At 36.6% G+C, this 22,646-nt stretch overlaps 2 protein-coding genes across 2 annotated transcripts in view; both read right to left on the bottom strand.

Moving 5' to 3' along the window:
- LOC142353881 (multidrug resistance-associated protein 1-like) overlaps positions 1–22,646 on the bottom strand; it is a 653,144-nt gene that overhangs the window by 276,472 nt on the left and 354,026 nt on the right.
- Positions 1–22,646, bottom strand: part of LOC142354170 (laminin-like protein lam-2) — a 134,898-nt gene that overhangs the window by 70,000 nt on the left and 42,252 nt on the right. Inside the window, 4 exon segments of the mRNA XM_075406432.1 lie at positions 20,364–20,641; positions 20,883–21,241; positions 22,155–22,461; positions 22,464–22,561. Of these exon segments, the coding sequence (XP_075262547.1) occupies positions 20,364–20,641; positions 20,883–21,241; positions 22,155–22,461; positions 22,464–22,561 (1,042 nt within the window).

Raw genomic sequence — 22,646 nt, 5'->3', positions numbered from 1 at the left:
CAGATACAGATCTAAATTGAAAATCGACGCCGCTCAAAAACTAGGCAAAAAACATTCAGCGATAAATTAACAAAGCTTGTTAAAATTCATTCCACAGAAGCCTCTTTTAGGGACCTTTACTGCGCATATGAGTTCCTTTGACCTTAAACAAATTCAAATTAAACTTAAGTTTTAAAGTGCAAAAGTCATTTTATTGAGTGAGGTAAGTCACGTATGATCAAAATCTAATCACGCAAATAACCTAAAAACTTTTGCTAAAGCGAGTGAGAAATGACGTCACGCGCGCAAATGCCTTTAGTGAGAGGAAGAAGTCATTCAGAAAATTTGACTTTTTCAGCTTTTTTGTGTGAACAAATGTAAAACGAAAAAAGAGCGTCAGACGACGAAACAAAAAAAAACCAAGAGCACCGCAATATAGCTTCGCTCATCTCAAAGCTTCGCAGCTATAAAAAGGAATATTTGAGGGACTGTTGAGCAACCTTGATAGTTGAATCTGTTCAGTAACAAAAAACACCAACAAAACCTGAAAACTCCGATGAAACAATACTTAAGCATAAAGGAAAATCCGAACATAAACCAAAGATCTGAGAACCCTAAGCGTTAACAGCTTAGCAATAAATCTCACGAATAGGTTACTTTGTTTAAGACACGAGTGCTTAATGAAAATTAATAAAAAACCATGATTCCTGATTAGAACATTGCTGAAAATAGTTTCCATCGGCCCACTGACTAGCGCTGGGATCGAAACAGTTAGAAAATAAACTAGCTTCTTACTATTTGCTCCTAAATGCGAGGCTGGCTAATTTAATTCAGTGTGCTGCAACTCTTCTGCAACTTTCCATGGGTGCCAAAAATTCCGACCGAAGAAGGGTTCAATCCCCAATAGAGGGAACCATTAACCACTCGGCTATCAGGCCCTTTTCCTAACTTATCTTACGATCGCTTTTCAATATCAATAGAAATATTTTCTGATTAAGAGCAATTATCAATAATTAGTCACGCAATCATCAATAAATTGGATGTGGCAAAGTCACTAAAAAGCGAAATCGAAAAAAGTTCCAGAATAAAATGGACAAACAAAAAATTTTATATAAAGAAGATACATTTACAATAATTGCTTCGAAATTTGGTCGAGAGCAATTTTAAAACACACACGGCAGATTGCCGGAAAATAGCCGCCGTGGATTCCCATAACCAAGATTGGGATTCAAAGAAGAGAAACTATAGAAAAAATAAAGATTTTGTACAAATAATTTTAAAGTACGAAGCATTTTGATGTCATTCTGGAGCTGAACAAAATCCTGTTTCTCTGTGCAAATCAGCAAAAAAAATCCATGAAATAAAAGAACAAAGAGCTTTTAACTTCAAAAAACAATTGTAATATAAACATTGACGAAGGATTAAAACATAGCAAATTAAGTGCCGGCCAAAAAACTAGAACATGAAAGGCCTAAGAAGTAACTTGATAACTAATTAATAAAAAAGTAACAAATTGATAAAAAATTTATTGAAGAATTTTCTACTTTAACAGAAATCTAGGAAATGTAAGTTTTTATCCTAATCGTTTACTTTAGCGGGAAAATGCTCAATCAAATTTGGCTACTAATTGAGCTTCAAAAACAAAGCCTAAATGTTGCCGGAAAATGGCCTCAATTGGAAATGAAACAAGATAAAAAAAATATACCCGGCAGATTGCCGGAAAATATTCACCATTGATTACAACAACCACGATTGGGATTGAAAGAACAAGAAAAATTGAAACAACTAACTTTTGTACAAAAATTTAAAAAGCGAACAATTTTGATGTCATTTTGTAGTTAGAAATACCCGTTTTTTAGTCAGAGTGCGCAGGGGCTAGTATCAATACCAATAAGCATTAGAGATTGTAACTCAGAACAAAGTTCATGGTAACAAAGAACTGCTCATTTTGAATTGCTTTGCTCAGCAACTGCTGTCTAAAAATAATTTTAGCAGAATGAGAGAACAGTGAAACTAACCTAGAGAAGTCGAAAATATTTTATGCAAAATGTTGAACAAACTGAACTAAGGTAAAGCGAAAAATTTTTTTACGCAGAAAGAAAAAACAGCAGAACAAGTCCTGATGTACAATTCAAAGAACTTTCATTGACTAAAGAAACAACTGGACCTAAAACGGACTATGGGTGAATTGGGAAAACCGTTTCTAAAAAAAATCAGATCAAAATAAAAAAACAGAAAAACCGCCGCATGTGAACAAAAAACCAATAGCGAGAAACCAAAATTTGGTTCAAACAAAAAACTAGGCCTAGAATGAACTATGAATGGATTGGGAAAACCATTTAAAAAAAATCCGATCCAAAAAATCGAAAGAACAGTAAAAATCAAAGTGAAATTGCCGCATGTGAACAAAAAACCACCAGAGAGAAAGCGAAATTTTGTTCATACACCATTTTCTCACGCTACTTTAAAATTAGAGCAAAAAAATCACACTGCGAAACCACTCGCTTTTCTCTTCACTTCCTTTTTCGACGTGACCGAAATCACTACAATTTGACTTCAAAAATCATGAAAATGTGTGAAGATCTTTAAAAAAAGACAGCTCCCCAATACAATTCAAATTCCTTTAATTTTAAAAATAAAAGCGCTATAATAGCCGGCTGAGAAGCTGCGGCGGCTATTTAATAAAAACGATCTTTAAATCAGTTAATTAGTCAGCAGTTCCATTAGAACCGATAAAAAATGGCCGATTCAGCCTCTAAATTGGAGAACAATTAGGGTAACATTAATGCCAATTAGCAGTATAATTTATAGGAAATTAATGTACTAATACACTTAGTCTTGAAATATATCTCAACACCCGGGCTTAACAGCTTTATCCCATTTCTATTGATTTAATTCTGACTGAAAACGTATCAACGCAAACTGCTGAATGAATTCTAACTTCTATTCCACTGAAACAGAGAGGTAAGTCAGAAATCAAACGTGAAAGTTGTGAATTAGGAAAAACAAATTTAAACATACCCGGCAGATTGCCGGAAAATAGCCGCCGTTGATTCCAATAAGCATGATTGGGATTGAACGAATAGAATATATTGAAAAAAGATTTTTGTACAAAAATATTTTTTAAGTCCGATTTATTTTGATGGCATTTCGTAGTTGAACATACTTCTGTTTCTTAGAGATAGTAGCCCCTGTAGCCCCTTCCTACAGGGGCTACTATCAACACCAATAAGCATTAGGGGTGGTAACTAAGACTTATAGGAACGACGTTCAAATAGCGGGCATCTAAAATTGGGCTTTATGGGTTTATCCCGTTTCTATTTCTGACTTCAATTTTTTTATACCGATTCTGTTCATTTTGAATTGCTTTGCTTAGCAACTGATGTTCAAATTCACTTTTAGCAGAATGAGAGAAGAGAGAAACTAGCCTAGAGAAGTCAAAAAGATTTCACGCAAAATGTCGAAAAAGCGGCAAAATGGTAAAGCGAAAAAAAGTTTGACGAAGTAAAAAACATAGCAGAACAAGTCCTGACGTACAATTCAAAGAATTTTTATTGATTAAACACAAAAACTAGAACTAGAATGGACTATGAGTGAATTGAGAAAACCATTTTTAAAAAAATCAGATAAAAAAAATAAGAAAAAAAACAGAAAATCAATGTCAAAACGCCGCATGTGAACAAAAAAACCACTAGCGAGAAATGAAAATTTAATTCAAACAAAAAACTAGGCCTAGAATGAGCTGTGAATGGATTGGGAAAACCATTTAGAAAAAAATCTGATCCAAAAAATCGAAAAAAAACAGTAAAAATCAGAGTGAAATTGCCGCATGTGAACAAAAAACCACTACCGAGAAACCGATTTTTGTTCAAACACCGTTTTCTCACTCTACTTTAAATTTAGAGCGAAAAAATTTCACGCCGCAAAACCACTCGCTTTTTCGCTCCGTTTCCTGTTTCGGCGTGACCAAAATCCCTACTCCAATTTGACTTCAAAAATCATGAAAATGTGTGAACAGATCTTAAAAAAAAAAGACAGCGCCCCAATACATTTCAAATTCTTTGAATTGTAAAAAAATACGAGCGCAATAATAGCCGGCTGAGAAGATGAGGGCGGCTATTAAACATAACCGACTAAACGTCGGAAGAATTGCTCTTGAACGACTAGTGGGGGCTCTAATCAATTGCAGCCTGCTTCAGTCGGGGGGGGGGGGGGGGGGGGGGGCCTAAATGGGACTAAGAAGTTCTATAGTGGGCTTCAAATAACCACATTAGAGGTTAACATATACCACTATTAAGATTTAAAGTAAAAAATGACACCATTTTCGGCGCACTTTTCATTTGACTTTTAGTATTAAATTGCCGCCAATCGAGTTCAGCTGCTTGAAATTGTGATTGAGAGAGAATTTTAGATCACGCGAAATGCAAAAAGTCAAGGGCTTAAAAGTCACTCGAAAAGTCAAAATTGTCAAGCGAAAATTTTGCAAAAAAAGACACACACCTTTACAATAATAGCTATGAACTACGTTCAAGAGCAATTAAAAACATAGCATGACAAGTCCTCAACTCTAACCCAAAAAATTGTATAAAAAACTAAAATGTACTATACCTTACGACAGACCAATTGAACAATGCCAGCCAAACAGAGTCCAAAAAAAGTAGATAAAACTTGAAATATTAGCATTGCTAAAATCATTGAAGCTAAAATCCTAAAAGCCAAATTTTATCAATTGAAATATATCCATTAATCCAAGCACACGTTCTGAAATGAAAAGGGTTTGGTATATAAACCTTGTAATAACATGGTTTCATTCCTTAAAATGTTTCATTGGCCTCAAACTCTAAAACTGGACGCAAAAAATTTCAAAAACATTAAGCTGCATTTTTCGAAGTTGCTGAAAACCTTGATCTAACTATCTTCAAAGCCATTCAATGTCTCACCATTCTCACCAGTAACTCATCTTCAAGCCATAAAAAGTTTCACTGAGCTATAAAGATCATTAACAAAATCCCAAGAAATTTTAATTTTTTTAAAAAAAATTGGCCGGAAATAGTAATTCTGAATTCTGCAAACACAAATTGTTGTCTTTGAAAACTACCAAATTACCCATTTCCAAGCCCAGACAGGAGGAAACATTAATAGTTAAGATTTTCAAAAACGAAAAAACCTCAAACTATATTCAGATCTTGCTAAAATTCATGTACTTATATCTTCAATATCAATTAGTTGTCTCCACAGACTATCCAGTAACCCATTTTTATTCCCTTTCAAAGATTTTTTGCTCATAAATGTCGAAAATGACAAACTGATTTTTTTTAAATTGGAATTTTATTAAAAATTTGCTAAATTCGTGATACCAATATCTTCATAACCAATTACTTAGTCTCTACAGGCTATAGACTTACCCATTTAAATACCATAAAAATTTATTTGACCCCCTAAAGGTTTTAAAAAAAGTAAATAAAAGTCAATTTCAAAGTGAGGAAGTCATTTTTGAGAGTGAGGTAAGTCAAGTGTGACCGAAAATTTAATCACGCGAATGAACAAAAAAACTCGCTCCACGAAGAGCGAAAAATGACGTCACGCACGCACTTCAGTTGAAATCGCATGAACGAATGAACAAAAAGCAGATTTGAGGTGGTTGTGACGTCATATGGTCTTTAAAAAATCTTGACGAAATAAAACATAGCAGGACAAGTCCTGGCCTATTGCCTATTACCCGGCAGATTGCCGAAAAATAGCCGCCGTTGTTTCCCATAACTCTATTGGGATTGAAAGAAAAGAAAATATCAACAAAAATTGATTTTTGTAAAAAAAACATTTTTAAGTGCGATTTATTTTGATGTGATTTCGTAATTGAACATACTCATGTCTCTCAGTGAGAGGCTACAGGGTCTAGTACCAATACCAATAAGCACTATAGATAGTAACTAAAACTTAATAGAACAAAGTTCAAGTACCGGGCATCTAAAAATGGGCTTTATGGGTTTATCCATTTCTATTTCTGACTTTGATTTTTTATACTGACTCTCTTCATTTTAAATTGCTTTGCTGAGCAGCTGCTGTTTAAAATGATTTTCAGCAGAATGACAGAAGAGTGAAACTAGCCTAGAGAAGTCAAAAAGATTTCACGCAAAATGTCGAAAAAGCGGCAAAATGGGTAAAGCGAAAGTTCGACGAAGTAAAAAAAAAATAGGAGCGCTATAATAGCCGGCTGACAAGATGGGGTCAGCTATTAAAAACCAAGAGAAGGCCAATAACAGCCCCAGCTATCGCTGTGCGACTATTAATTAATAATAAAAACTCACTTCCCATATTTTAGGAAATTAATGTCATGAAATTCATTTGAAACATCAACAGCATATTAACAGCATATTATTAGAAAATGAAGAAAATCTCATTTCACGTAGGAAAACATTTTCTTAGTATCAAAATTAACATAGCCGGCAGATTGCCGGAAAAGCTGCGAAAAAATAGACCTGTGTGCCATATAATAGAGATAGAAACAGATACAGATCTAAATTGAAAAAAAAATCGACGCCGCTCAAAAAACAAACTAGGCTAAAAAACATTCAGCGATAAATTAATAAATCTTGTTAAAATTCATTCCACAGAAGTCTCTTTTTAGGGACCGTTACTGCACATATGAGTTCCTTTGACCTTAAACAAATTCAATTTAAACTTAAGTTTTAAAGTGCAGAAGTCATTTTATTGAGTGAGGTAAGTCACGTATGATCAAAATCTAATCACGCAAATAACCTAAAAACTTTCGCTAAAGCGAGTGAGAAATGACGTCACGCGCGCAAATGCCGTTAGTGAGAGGAAGAAGTCATTCAGAAAATTTGACTTTTTCAGCTTTGCTGTGTGAACAAATGTAAAACGAAAAAAGAGCGTCAGACGACGAAACAAAAAAAAACCAAGAGCACCGCAATATAGCTACGCTCAGCTTACAGCTTCGCAGCTATAAAAACAAAACCGGCATATTGCCGGAAAACCGCCGTTGATTCCAATAACACTGATTGGGATTGCAGGAACAAAATCGTAAAAATTCATTGTTGTACAAAAACATATCTCAATGGCAAATTAATTTGATCGGATTTTGTAGTTAGACATACCCCTGTTTCTTGTTGAGAGAAATTAGAGGCTAATCTCAATGCCAAAACGCATTAGAGATGTTAACTAAGACTTAGAAGAGCGAAGTTCAAGTAGCTATGAATGGATTAGAAGAAAATCTAATCCGAAAGCATTAAAAGGACAGTAATATTTAATGTCAAAATGCCGGATGTGAACAAAGAAACACTAATTTTTGTTCTAACAACATTTTCTCACTCTACTTACAAATTAGAGCAACAAATTTTACGCGACAAAACAACTCACTTTATCGCTCCACTTCCTATTTCGATGTAACCAAACTCAGCGCCCGAATACAATTCAAATTCTTCGAATTGTAAAAAAAATAAGAGCTCTATAATAGCCGTCTGAGAAGTTGAGGGCGGCTATTAAACATTTTTAAAGCAAAACTAAGGCAGAACTATTTTTTAACAACCAAGATAAGTCTTAGCCAAACGAGCAAACGCAGCAACAATCAAAAACTCACCTAAAACAACAGTCTCAAACAACGTTTTCAAATTCAAGAAACCATTAGTAACAAAATTATACAGAACGGAAGTCAGTCTAAGTAGAAAACACATGTTCTAAACAAAAACTGCTGTTATTTAAAGACAGCTGTTTTCAAAAGAAACATATTACCTATTAACGGAAAGCACAGAAAAGATGTAATCAGTTTAATCAGACACCTATTTTTGACACCTGTCATTACTTAGACTAATTAACAAAGCCCACAAACTTAAGGAAAAACAAGTAGAACAAGCAGGTGAAACCCGAAAATTATTTTTGACAAAGCATCTGTAAGTGGTTAAATTCGTTAATGATCAATTGATAACAAAAAACAAATTCAAAGTGCATTAGAGACACAAGGAGAATTGTCATTAGCTACATTAAATAAGGAAAAAACGAAAACAAAAAAGCAAAACTCACGAAAACACTGACATTTATTGAAAACAATTGACGTCAAAGTTGTAAATAGCGCTGAGCGTGAAATGAAGCATTTCAAAAACTAAAAGAATACTTCCTCAGAGAGCTATCAAGATCTGCCGTCAATGGAATTAAGCGAAAGGTCAACACTGTAAAAACAAGGCCAAAACCAGAGCAATCATAGAATATGTTTGAAAACAAGTAGTGTCGAAGTCGTTGAAAACATTAGATATTTAAAAAAAAATGGTTGAATAGCATTGATTACGCCTTATTAGAGTACCAATAACCTTTCATGAAAAATTAATGTCTATACCATATAGGCCGTTAGGTCCCTTTGGATGTTTTGAAAATTGTACTATTAGAACACACAAGTGTTAAATCATTAAAACGTGCATGAAGAAAAACCACCATGAGAACCTGACAAAAGATAAGTCTAAATGCAGTCAAAAATATTGACCCAAAAAACTGAAAATCTGTTAAAACACTGTCTTCTCACATCTTCAAAGCAGCAATAAAAATGGCACGCCTTAAAACAGTTAACGCCTCGAATTTGACTTCCATATGACAACAATAAGTCGAAAAAAGAGTAATTAGATCTCAAAAAACAGCCGGCGAAGTGCTAAATAGCTCCGAAACAAACTTTAGGGCCGTAGAATAGAGAGAAACCGGCAAAAAATTAGGAAAAATTATTAACTCCACTAAAAAAAATCTTTAGCAACAAATTAATATGGCTTGTTTTTCAGCAGGAACCTTTTCATCATGGAACTTAACTTCATCTATGAGTTTCGTTGAACTTAAAGTAATTGAAATTAAAAATATTTTGCGAAGTATTATCAATTTGTAATCACGAAAAATGACCTAAAAGCTTATGAAGAGTAATTTAGAATAATAGACTTTTCAGCATTGCTTTATGAACAAATGTAAAACAAACGATGAAACATCAGACGATGAAACAAAAAACCAGTCACAACGCATTATAGCTAAACTCAGCTTACAGCTTCGCAACAAAAAAAGACAGCCCAGCAAAACAATTCAAATTCTAATTAATAGCCTAAATGAAAGCCTTTGAGATGCTGCTAGCGGCTTTTAAAATATTTTAACATAATGGGTAGATTGACGGCATATCTGCAAAACATAGTAACGTGATGTAGAATATAGAAACAGTTGCATAACTTATTTGAGAGATGCAGCATATAACACCTCTTAGAATAACAAATGAATTTTCTGAAAAAAAAACTTTTGCTTATTCAATTTTTTCACCGTGATTTATCATTAACAACTTTCACTCTAGAGAAGTCCTTTACTGATCCTTAAATATTTTAATACAAATAAACATTTAAAGAGGGATGTGAATCATCGAAGTCACTAGCAAGCCCGCATAAGCATCACAAAATCATATCCGAACAGGTTTAAAAGAATATAGGATTTTTCGTGGCAACTCGGGTTCGAACCCTTGCCCCTCGTTTAACATCCACAGGTCTTACCTCTTAGGCTACCGACGAGTATTTTTGGCGTCCATTACCTTATTTAACAGCAACTTTTGGTTGAGCGACGATTTTGGCTTTGCTGTGATTAAGGTGCGCTATGTTAAAGGAGCGCAATGAATTTGCATAAAACGAGCTTCTACAACCAAATCCCAAATCTATTTCCGTGCACATTATACATCCTTTTCCTCCCCTACTTGGGCTTGAAAAAAAAAACATTTGCCGAGCAGGCTCTTAGACATGATTGCGTGGGCTGCATTCTTAAGGATCGTTAAAACATGTGAACATAGGAGCGCTGCTAAACATTGCGTTCAAGTGCGACTTATATTTAATATAATAGATGAGAGGGAGAGAAAGAAATGGAGAAAGAAAGAAAAGATGAAGGAATAAAGAAAGAATGAAAAGAAGACATAAGTAACAAAAAAAACAAAGAAATGAAGAGGGGAAGAAAAAGACAACCAACTCACCAATTTTTTATCCCAGTAAACGATGCATCCTTTTCCTCCACGACTCGGGATCGAACCCATGCCCCTCTCTTCACAGCCATAGGCCTAATCCATTGCGCTACCGACGCCTGTTTCTGTTGTCTATTGAACTGGATACGTACGAAAAATATTGGTCGATAGCTTTCAGACTCGCTTGTTTTTTCTAAGCTGTGTGCTTAATGAGCAAAAAAAAACATTTGCAGATCAGTCACTTAAGCATGGCCGTGTAGGCTGCATGTTAAAGGATCGTTAAAACATGTGAAGCTAGGAGCGTTGTTAACCATTGCGTTCAAGTGCGACTTACATTTAATATATTAGATAGATATAGAAAAATAAGAAGGGAAATAAAGAAGGGAGCAAGAACGAAACACAGTAGTGGATGAAAAACAAGAAAAACGAACCCATGCCACTCTCATCACAGCCACAAGCCTAATCCCTTGCACTACCGACGCCTGTTACTGTTGTCTATCCGTTGTGGCTACATACGAATATTGGTCGATGGCTTTTTGTCTCGCTTGTTTTTGCTAAGCCGTATGCTTAATGAGCAAAAAAACATTAGCAGATGAGGCACTTAGGCATGGTCATGTAGGCTGCATGCTTAAGAATCGTTAAAACATGTGAATATAGGAGCGTTGTCAACCATAGCGTTCAAGTGCTACTTACATTTAATATATTAGATATAGAAGAATAAGTAAGAAGGGAAATAAAGAAGGGAGCAAGAACGAAAACAAGACTTACCCTTTTTGGAGCGGTGATAACCGTTGCGTTCAAGTGCGACTTACATTTAATATAACAGATGAGAGGGAGAGATTGAAATGGAGAAAGAAACAGAAGATGAAGGAATAAAGAAAGAACAAAAAGAGGATACAAGTAACAAAAAAGCAAAGAAATGAAGAAGGGAAGAAAAAGACAATCAGCTCACCCTTTTTTATCCCAGTAAATTATAAATCCTTTTCCTCCCCTACATGGGCTCGATTCCATGACCCTCGCTTCACAGCCATAGTCTAATCCCCTTGCGCTACCGAAGCCCGTTGCGGTTGTCTGTTGAACTGGCTACATACGCAAAGTTTTCGACAATGACTTTTTTGTCTCGCTTCTTTTTGCTAAGCTGTATGCTTAATCAGCAAAAAACAATTACAGATTAGACGCTTAAGCGTGGTGGTGATGTATGCTGAATGCTTAAGGGTCGTTAAACATCTGACGATAGTAGTGCTGTTAACCATTGCGCTCAAGTGCAATTTACATTCAATATATTAGATGAGGGGGAGAGAAAAAATGGAGAAAGGAATAAAAGATGAAGGAATAAATAAACAACAAAAGGAATATATAAATTTAAAAAACAAAGAAACGAAGAAGGGAAGAAAAGGACAACCAAATCCCAAATTTAATTTCGAGTACATTATACATCCTTTTCCGCCCCTACTTGGGCTTGAACCCATGTCCCTCGCTTGACAGCCACAGGTATAATCCCTTGCGCTACAGACGCCTGCTGCTGTTGTCAATCGGTACTGGCTACATAAGCAAAACTTTTATCAATGTCTTTTCTGTTTCGCTTGTTTTTGCTAAGCCGTATGCTTAATGAGCGAAAAAAAAACATTTGCAGAGCAGGCTCTTAGGCATGATTGTGTGGGCTGCATTCTTAAGGATCGTTAAAACATGTCAACATAGGAGCGCTGCTAAACATTGCGTTCAAGTGCGACTTACATTTAAAATATTAGATGAGAGGGAGAGAATTAAATGGAGAAAGAAAGAAAAGATAAAGGAATAAAGAAAGAACGAAAAGAAGATATAAGTAACAAAAAAACAAAGAACTGAAGAGGGGAAGAAAACGACAACCAACTCCCGAATTTTGTATCCCAGTAAACGATGCATCCTTTTCCTCCACCAATCGGGATCGAACCCAGGCCCCTCTCCTCACAGTCACAGGTCCAATCCATTGCGCTACCGACGCCTGTTGCTGTTGTCTATCCGTAGTGGCTACATACGAATATTGGTCCATGGCTTTTTGTCTCGCTTGTTTTTGCAAAGCCGTATGGTTAATGAGCGAAAAAACAATTACAGATCAGGCACTTAAGCATGGTCTTGTAGGCTGCATATTTAAGGATCGCTAAAACACGTGAAGATAGGAGCGCTGCTAACCATTGCGTTCAAATGCGACTTACAATTAATATATTAGAAGATATAGAAGAATCAATAAGAAGGGAAATAAAGAAGGGAGCAAGAAGGAAACACAGTATTGGATGAAAAACAAGATTCACCATTTATGACACAAAAAACAGAGGCCACTTCTGGCACCGACTCAGGCTCGAACCCATGCCCCTCGCTTCACAGCCACAGGTCTAATCCCTTGCGCTACCGACACCTGTTACTGCTGTCTCTTGAATTGGCTACATACGAAAAATAATGGTCGATAGCTTTCAGTCTCGCTTGTTTTTTCTAAGATGTGTGCTTAATGAGCAAAAAAAACATTTGCAGATCAGTCACTTAAGCATGGCCGTGTAGGCCGCATGTTAAAGGATCGCTAAAACATGTGAATATAGGAGCGTTGTTAACCATAGCGTTCAAGTGCTACTTACATTTAATATATTAGATATAGAAGAATAAATAAGAATGGAAATAAAGAAGGGTGCAAGAACGAAAACAAGATTTACCATTTTTGAGCCAAAAAACAGAAGCTGGAGCGGTGATAACCGTTGCGTTCAAGTGCGACTTACACTTAATATAACAGATGAGAGGGAGAGATTGAAATGGAGAAAGAAACAGAAGATGAAGGAATAAAGAAAGAACAAAAAGAGGATACAAGTAACAAAAAAAGCAAAAAAATGAAGAAGGGAAGAAAAAGACAATCAGCTCACCCTTTTTTATCCCAGTAAATTATAAATCCTTTTCCTCCCCTACATGGGCTCGATTCCATGACCCTCGCTTCACAGCCATAGTCTAATCCCCTTGCGCTACCGAAGCCCGTTGCGGTTGTCTGTTGAACTGGCTAAATACGCAAAGTTTTCGACAATGACTTTTTTGTCTCGCTTCTTTTTGCTAAGCTGTATGCTTAATCAGCAAAACACAATTACAGATTAGACGCTTAAGCGTGGTGGTGATGTATGCTGAATGCTTAAGGGTCGTTAAACATCTGAGGATAGTAGTGCTGTTAACCATTGCGCTCAAGTGCAATTTACATTCAATATATTAGATGAGGGGGAGAGAAAAAAATGGAGAAAGGAATAAAAGATGAAGGAATAAATAAACAACAAAAGGAATATATAAATTTAAAAAACAAAGAAACGAAGAAGGGAAGAAAAGGACAACCAAATCCCAAATTTAATTTCGAGTACATTATACATCCTTTTCCGCCCCTACTTGGGCTTGAACCCATGTCCCTCGCTTGACAGCCACAGGTATAATCCCTTGCGCTACAGATGCCTGCTGCTGTTGTCAATCGGTACTGGCTACATAAGCAAAATTTTTATCAATGTCTTTTCTGTTTCGCTTGTTTTTGCTAAGCCGTATGCTTAATGAGCGAAAAAAAAACATTTGCAGAGCAGGCTCGTAGGCATGATTGTGTGGGCTGCGTTCTTAAGGATCGTTAAAACATGTCAACATAGGAGCGCTGCTAAACATTGCGTTCAAGTGCGACTTACATTTAAAATATTAGATGAGAGGGAGAGAATTAAATGGAGAAAGAAAGAAAAGATAAAGGAATAAAGAAAGAACGAAAAGAAGATATAAGTAACAAAAAAACAAAGAACTGAAGAGGGGAAGAAAACGACAACCAACTCCCGAATTTTCTATCCCAGTAAACGATGCATCCTTTTCCTCCACCACTCGGGATCGAACCCAGGCCCCTCTCTTCACAGTCACAGGTCCAATCCATTGCGCTAACGACGCCTGTTGCTGTTGTCTATCCGTAGTGGCTACATACGAATATTGGTCCATGGCTTTTTGTCTCGCTTGTTTTTGCAAAGCCGTATGCTTAATGAGCGAAAAACCATTTACAGATCAGGCACTTAAGCATGGTCTGCATATTTAAGGATTGTAGTCTTAAGCATTGTAGGCTGCATATTTAAGGATCGCTAAAACACGTGAAGATAGGAGCGCTGCTAACCATTGCGTTCAAATGCGACTTACATTTAATATATTAGATATAGAAGAATCAATAAGAAGGGAAATAAAGAAGGGAGCAAGAAGGAAACAGAGTAGTGGATGGAAAACAAGATTCACCATTTATGACACAAAAAACAGAGGCCATTTCTGGCACCGACTCAGGCTCGAACCCATGCCCCTCGCTTCACAGCCACAGGTCTAATCCCTTGCGCTACCGACGCCTGTTACTGCTGTCCCTTGAATTGGCTACATACGAAAAATATTGGTCGATAGCTTTCAGTCTTGCTTGTTTTTTCTAAGCTGTGTGCTTAATGAGCAAAAAAAGTTTACAGATCAGGCACTTAAGCATGGTCGTGTAGGCTGCATGTTTAAGGATCGCTAAAACACGAAGATAGGAGCGTTGTTAACCATTGCGTTCAAGTGCGACTTACATTTAATATATTAGATATAGAAGAATAAATGATAAAGGAAGAAAGAAGGGAGCAAGAACGAAACACAGTAATGGATGAAAAACAAGATTTACCATTTATGAGACAAAAAAACATAGGCCATTCTTTGCACCGACTCGGTCTCGACGAATCCATGCCCCTCTCTTCACAGCCACAGTTCGAATCCCTTGCACTACCGACGCCTGTTGTTGCTGTCTATCCGTAGTGGCTACATACGAAAATTGGTCGATGGCTTTTTGTCTCGATGGCTTTTTCTAAGCTGTGTGCTTAATGAGCAAAAAAAAAATTGCAGATCAGTCACTTAAGCATGGCCGTGTAGGCTGCATGTTAAAGGATCGCTAAAACATGTGAAGATAGGAGCGTTGTTAACCATTGCGTTCAAGTGCGACTTACATTTAATATATTAGATATAGAAGAATATATAAGAAGGGAAATAAAGAAGGGAGCAAGAACGAAACACAGTAGTGGATGAAAAACAAGATTCACCATTTATGAGACAAAAAACAGGCCATTCTTTGCGCCGACTCGATCTCGAACCCATGCCCCTCGTTTCACAGGCACAGTTCGAATCCCTTGCACTCCCGACGCCTGTTATTGTTGTCTATCCGCAGTGGCTACATACGAAAATTGGTCGATGGCTTTTTGTCTCGCTTGTTTTTGCTAAGCCGTATGCTTAATGAGCAAGAAAACATTTACAGATCAGGCACTAAAGCATAGTTGTATAGGCTGCATGTTTAAGGATCGTTAAAACATGTGAAGATAGGAGCGTTGTTAACCATTGCGTTCAAGTGCGACGTACATTTAAAATATTAGATATAGAAGAATCAATTAGAAGGGAATTAAAGAAGGGAGCCAGAAAGAAACACAGTAGTGGATGAAAAACAAGATTCACCATTTTTGAGACAAAAAAGAGCCCTTTTTCGTACCGACTCGGTCTCGAACGCAAGCCCCTCGCTGCACAGCCACAAGTCTAATCCCTTGCACTACCGACGCCTGTTACTGTTGTCTATCCGTTGCGGCTACATACGAAAATTGGTCGATGGCTTTTTGTCTCGCTTGTTTTTGCTAAGCCGTATGCTTAATGAGCGAAAAAAACATTTACAGATCAGGCACTTAAACATGGTCGTGTAGGCTGCATGTTTAAAGATCACTAAAACACGTGAAGATAGGAGCGTTGTTAACCATTGCGTTCAAGTGCGACTTACATTTAATATATTAGATTGCGAATGAGCTTCAGAAATGACGTCGCTCATCATAAGCAACAAAAGAGCAATGAAAGAGCGCAATAAAATCAACAAAATTGCACATTAGAATTAGACAATAAGCTGAACTCAGCCTCTATATTGGAGACAAAAATCTTAACACTAACATCAGACACGATTTAACTTATTAAACTCCGATAACTGAATGCACAAAGTCTTAATACCAAAGCTTTATCATCGGTTTATCCCGTTTCATTCATGCAACTTTTTATTGAAAAAAAAACATTAAATATATTTCATATAAGTCATAGTTGAGGGGACTATGCTTCTATATGTATTCAGCGAGAATTCTAAATTCCAATCAATTGAAACAATGAATAACATTGGTCTAAAGTCGAACGTAAAAAAAATTAATTGTGCAAATGCAAAACGTCAACGAAAAGAGTCAAACATAACCGACTAACGTCTGGCGAATTGCTCTCAAACGACCGGCAAGCGGTTGGCTTCGTCAGCAGATAGCACGGTTGAGTAACCTCTGGGCGCTACCTCTATCCCGTTTCTAAAGACGAAAGTCAAATGGGTCAGACGAAAAATTGGCCCAGCGAAAAATTGCATAAAAGACAAACATGATTAATATATTTGGTACAAATAGCTTTTGAGAGCAAATAACAATGATTTCATAAAATGTGCCTGTTATGTCATTCATGATTTAAAAAACAATTCTACTATAACTCATTGTTAATGAGGATCAGAGATGATGACATCTCGCCAAATAACAGCAGCTGAAGTGCGGCATCAACAAAGACACACACAGAGAGAGAGAGAGAGAGAGAGATAGAGTGAGAGAAAGAAAGAGATAAATCGTGAACGAGAAAGAAAAGGCTTCACCTGAAAAGAAAACTGAAATAGTTTCACAGGCTCATAAAGATCCGTACATTTGGAACATAAAAACTTTCCAAAATTTTGAAAAACTTAATTTTTATCCAAATATTACGAAAACTGGAGTCATAAAAAATGTTGATAACCATCCCATTAACTCGCACTCGCAAAACAATGCAGCAGCTTATTATCAGAAAATGAAGGACGTCCCAGGGCCTCTGCTGCCGGAAAAAAATCAAAACATGAAAAAATTGCAAATATTTTGAAAAAAATGCTGAAATTCGTGATGTTAAAATCTTGAATAACATTCCACTACATCTATAAACTATGCAGTAACATGTTATCAAACCCTAGAGGAAGTTCCGTGGCTCTTGAGGCTAGAGAAACCAAAAAAAGATGACAAAAAATTTAAATTAAAAAAAATCATGTTTTATTAAAGAAAAATTGCTAACACTTGTGATATTAAAATTTGAAAATTAATCAATGGCCAGCAAAACTTCCAGAAACTTATCATCAAACCCTAATGGAGGTTTTCTGACCCTTGAGGCTCAAAAAATCTGAATAATGACTATAAATGTCGAAAATAAAAAAAAAGTTAAAAATTGTCAAAAATATGCGAAAATTCGTGATGTCAAAGTCTTGCAAGACATTGCATATAATCTAGATATTATACACTAACCTATTTCCAAACCCTAGAGGAGGTTCCTTGGCTCTTTAGGCTGAAAAAAACTAAGCCACAAATATTTAATTAATAAATTTTGTGGTTTAGTAAGGCCCCGCTGGGCCTTAACCGTTTATCCCGTTTTTTAAGAAGAAGTCAAAAGCGTCAGACGAAAAATCGCTCAAGCAAAAAATTGCATGAAAAAAAGACCGACAGGACTAATATAATTGCTACAAACTTCGTTTGAGAGCAATGAATAACTTAAACTGACGTCAACTTAACGTCAGTAAAGTGAATGAAAATTGGAAAAAGCCTAAAAAACAAACATAAATGGCAGATTGCCAGAAAATAGCCGCAATAGATTCGTAGATCTCCGGTCATTAAAAAAACAGTAAAAAAGACAGACCAAAAAAATTAGTCTTTTCATTGAGGGCTGATCTGTTATATTTTGATTAAAAATCTGTATAAGTTATTGCTGCCTCTATTAGCTGATCTCAAATAACCTTCATTTAGAGTGACACACACCCATCTGACCTTGTCTCTTTGAATTGAAGTAAATAAAAGTCAATTTCAAAGTGAGTAAGTCATTTTTGAGAGTGAGGTAAGTCAAGTGTGACCAAAAATTTAATCACGCGAATGAACAAAAAACTCGCTCCACTAAGAGCGAAAAATGACGTCACGCATGCAATTCAGTTGAAATTGCATGAACGAATGACCAAAAAAGTGGCTGTTACGTCATATGGTCGTAACAAAAATCTTGACGACGAAATAAAAAACATAGCAGTACAAGTCCTGACGTACAATTCAAAGAATTTTCATTGACTAAACAGAAAAACTAGACCTAGAATGCACTATGAGTGAATTCAGAAAACCATTTTAAAAAAATCAGAACAAAAAAAGAAAACAGAAAATCATTATCAAAATGCCGCATGTGAACAAAAAAACCCCTAGCGAGAAATGAAAATTTATTTCAAACAAAAAACTAGGCCTAGAATGAGCTGTGAATGGATTGCGAAAACCATTTAGAAAAAAATCCGATCCAAAAAATCGAAAAAACAGTAAAAATCAGAGTGAATTTGCCGCATGTGAACAAAAAACCACTACCGAGAAACCGAATTTTTGATCAAACACCGTTTTCTCACTCTACTTTAAAATTAGAGCAAAAAATATTCACGCCGCAAAGCCACTCGCTTTTTCGCTCCATTTCCTGTTTCGGCGTGACCAAAATCACTACTCCAATTTGACTTCAAAAATCATGAAAATGTGTGAACAGATCTTAAAAAAACATAGCAGGACAAGTCCTGACGTACAATTCAAAGAATTTTCATTGACTAAACAGAAAACTAGACCTAGAACGGACCATGAATGGATTGGGAAAACCATTTAGAAAAAAATCCGATCTAAAAAATAAAAAAAACAGTAAAAATCAAAGTGAAATTGCCGCATGTGAACAAAAAACCACTAGCGAGAAAGCGAATTTTTGTTCAAACACCGTTTTCTCACTCTACTTTAAATTTAGAGCGAAAAATTTTACGTCGCAATACCACTCGCTTTTTCGCTCCACTTCCTGTTTCGGCGTGACCAAAATCACTACTCCAATTTGACATCAAAAATTATGAAAATGTGTGAACAGATCTTTAAAAAAAGACAGCGCCCCAATACAATTCAAATTCTTTGAATTGTAAAAAAACCAAGAGAAGGCCAATAATAGCCTCAGCTATTGCTGTGCGGCTGTTAATAAGAGTGACTCTCTTTTCCTTCTCCAAAAATGGCGTAATCAAAAATAGACCACATAACGTTGGACGAACTGCTCTCTCACGACAGCCGAGGCAATTTAATTCAAAGAATTTGTAGCTTCGACTATGAAGGGGTCCCAACCCGTGATTTCTCGGATTAGAATCTGGTACATCAATCGCTAGGCTCTATTGTTTCATGGGCATATAGCTTTTACACCCCAGACGCAAGTGCTCTTTTTTAAATAGGAATGTGTTCAGAAACGCATATGTAATTAGGGGCATAATAAAAACACTGCGGGTGGTCGAAACAGAATAGACCTAATCTCTATGCTGGACAGGCTTTCTACCGTCCTCGGCTTAATTCCCCAATGAGAGCAATTCAGATCACGCAAACATAAAGAGGTCAAGCTCGAAAAAAATAACTGGAGAGGTGAAATCGAAGAGAAAGAATGTTCTGGAACAAAACGGTCAAGCAAAAATATTACAAAGACACTCGTTTCCAATAATTGTTGTTCGACATTATTAATTCCCATTTAGCAAAGTGATCTCCCAGAGGCTGCGTTTAGAAATACTCGTAAAAACAGATCATGAGCTGGAAAAGGTGCACAGATGCAGGAAGCGCTTGGCAGACTTTCAAAACATATGGTCGGAGTAGTTTAATGCTCTCGAAATGCAAATAATCGATGATCAAAAATGGTTAAATCTAAAACTCTAGTTCAAATACTGATCAAGTTTGCGCTGTCTAAAACTAACCCAGAAAAACTTCTCTGTCACTTTAAGGCCAGGCCACGACGATATCAGTCATAGCTTCAGCTACTGCTTCGTGGTCATTAATAAAATAAAAACTTTAGGTCTTTTTGCTGACCTGACCCCCCAGAAACTGAAAAGCGTTAATAGCTTTCAGCAGTTGTTGCAATTTCAGTTTATTAAAGAAATTTATGAGACGCATTTCCAAAAGTGCAGCAGTTATTTGTTTATATCACCTGACGTTTCATGAATAAAATGACCCTTGATATTTAAAATAGTCAGGACACAAATGATGACTGACGTATTTTTAGATAAAGAAAGAGGAGATCATTCAGGATTCGGGGGAGGATTATTTAAGCTCACATAATTGGCGCTTTCTTCAAATTATATTGAGCAACAGTGGTGAGACTTAATTTTGCCATCGACAACGTATTTTCGAAATTTCGTGTCCATCAAGACAAAAAATTTATGAAAGAGCGTTATTGGATTTGAAAGATTCGCTAAAGAACCCGACTTTTAAACGATTCCGCAGAACAGTTGGGCACTCTCAAAACTCACATTGCTATTCATATTTTTCAATATATTGAGTAACATCAAGCAACTTACTTTGCTACAATCTTTCGCGTTTTCTCCTCCAATGTAGCCTCAAAAGTTTGCACAAGGTTCAAAAGCCTCAGAGATTCGGCCGTGAAATTCTGTGAATACTCTGTGCTGTTCTCGATTCTTTCCGAGTCCGTCTTGTGCAACTCGCTGAGTGCCTCCAGCTCGTGTAACTTATCCAGCAAAGCAGTTTTATTGGCTCTGATCTGATTGGCTGTGGCTTCCACAAGTAGGAGAAGTTCTTCGCCACTCGTTATTTCGTAGTCCAATTTTTCGACATAATCCTAAAGCACATTGGCCAATAGGAACTAGCAAAAGAGGAGAAGATTAAGAAGCTAGCTGCTTTTATCATTACATAAGTAGACCCACGAAAACTGATCTAAGTTTGTATGACGTCTTCATTTAAAAACTTAGCGCGCACAAAAAACAACCGAGAAAATTTTCATTATGCCCGTCCGTAACTAAGCAGGCGCAGAGATGGGGGTCAAATCAAACAATAATCCATTTTCTATTTTAAAATCTGACCTCTGTCTCTTGAATGTGACTGGACAGCTTATCCAATGCATTTTGGTTAGACTCATTGGATGATTTCAACTCCTCCAAAATTGACCGGATCAGCTCGAGTTTGTACAAAATGTCCTCGCAAACAACATCAGCTTGATCGACATAATCGGTCAAGTTCTTTGTTGACTTACTAATCAAGTAAGCTTTGCTCAGCGTCTCCATGGCAAGTTGAGTGATTTCGTAGAGCTTCTGTTCAAAGTTTTCGCCGGAGAAATTGACGGGGGTGGACTGAATTTGGGATATTGTTTTGCCCAACAGCTCTGCTAGCTTTCGAATTTCGTTGGCGGAAACTTGGACAAAGTTGTAACACTCATCACAACCTTCAACAATTATAAAGTTTAGCAACCAGAAAATGTTATTATATTAGGAGACATCAACTTTTATTCAATTCAAATACAAACTGAGGCAGAACGTAGATATTTTTTCAACTACCCTAAAATTTCAGACAATTTGTGGACCATGCTTATCTATAGTTCAACTATTTAACGAGTTGGCGTCAAAACCAGAAATAGATCCTTTGAACGAGGTTAAAATTTTTTGAAAGTAGCTTTATTTCCGGAACAATTGAAATGAATTGAAATTCAATTCATCTTCACGTTGTGAGAAAACTTCACGTTGTCAGAACTTGTCGATCTTACCCATTGAATTGGTAGGCTCCTGTTGATTATAAGGTGACCAAATAGTAACGTAATAATCACATGGTTTAGGAACAAGAACTCGATGCCCTATAGCTGTGTGTGTAATAAGAATTGAAAGTAGAAGCAGCCCAAAATGCATGTTACTTCTTCAGTAGGTTAGAACACAGAAATTAATATTGAGCAGCTAATAATTTAGGAAACAACTTACCAAGTTTAAGTTGAGAAGATCTGAAACAAACAAGACATTGGTTAGCTAACAAGTTAGTACACACTAGCATTCTCATAACACAACCTCCAAACGAACAGAACTACACTTTAATACAATTCTCGAATTTATTGTCTCTCACCCCGTCCCGCTCCATTCCTCCTATCGCCTATGACCTCTCGTTGCAAACCCTGAGAAATTACACAGTAAGCTCTGTTTTTAAAAATAGCACACCCGCTGGGGGGGGGGTTCATGAAAGTTAGGTCCTCCCAAAACAGGGCGTTAGTGGTGCTGGGGGGCTGGGGGGCTAGGTGGAGGCAGAATAGGTCTCAATTCTCATGCAATATGGGTTAACTAAAAAATCAAAAAGCTAATGACTGCTCAACTTACGTTCGCATTCGTAGAATTCCGTCTCGAAATCCTTGTAAGTTTTCTTAAAGTGGTTCTCAATACACCGATCACATTTCTTCCCAGTAACATTTGTTCTACACGGACCACAATTGCCCATTTCATCACAGGAAACATCCAAACTTTCGTTTTCTCGTAAGCGTTCGGAAAAATTCAACCCTTTCGGATCACATTCACATTTTTCACACCCATCGAATAGTTGTGACGTCATTGAATCCTCCAGTTTTTCTCTGGAAGTATTTGATACAGATAGAAGGCCAAAAGTTCCAGCGGCGCATTGGTCGCATTTCTCCTTCCAACTACATTTGTCACACAGGAACATTGCCCAGTCAAGACGTCACAATTTGCAGATTTTGATCCAAAAGCATCACAGTCACAAGGTGAACAACCTAAACAAGTTTCGGAAAAATCGACAAAAATGAACAAATTGCAATAAAAACGGGTACAACAGAATTTTAATGTCGGACAAAGTGC

The sequence above is a fragment of the Convolutriloba macropyga genome, chromosome 15 (assembly GCF_964194025.1).
Source record: "Convolutriloba macropyga chromosome 15, txConMacr16.3, whole genome shotgun sequence".
NCBI lineage: Eukaryota > Metazoa > Xenacoelomorpha > Acoela > Convolutidae > Convolutriloba > Convolutriloba macropyga.
The sequence above is the reverse complement of the archived record's forward strand: the minus strand, read 5'-3'. Positions and strand labels throughout refer to the sequence as shown.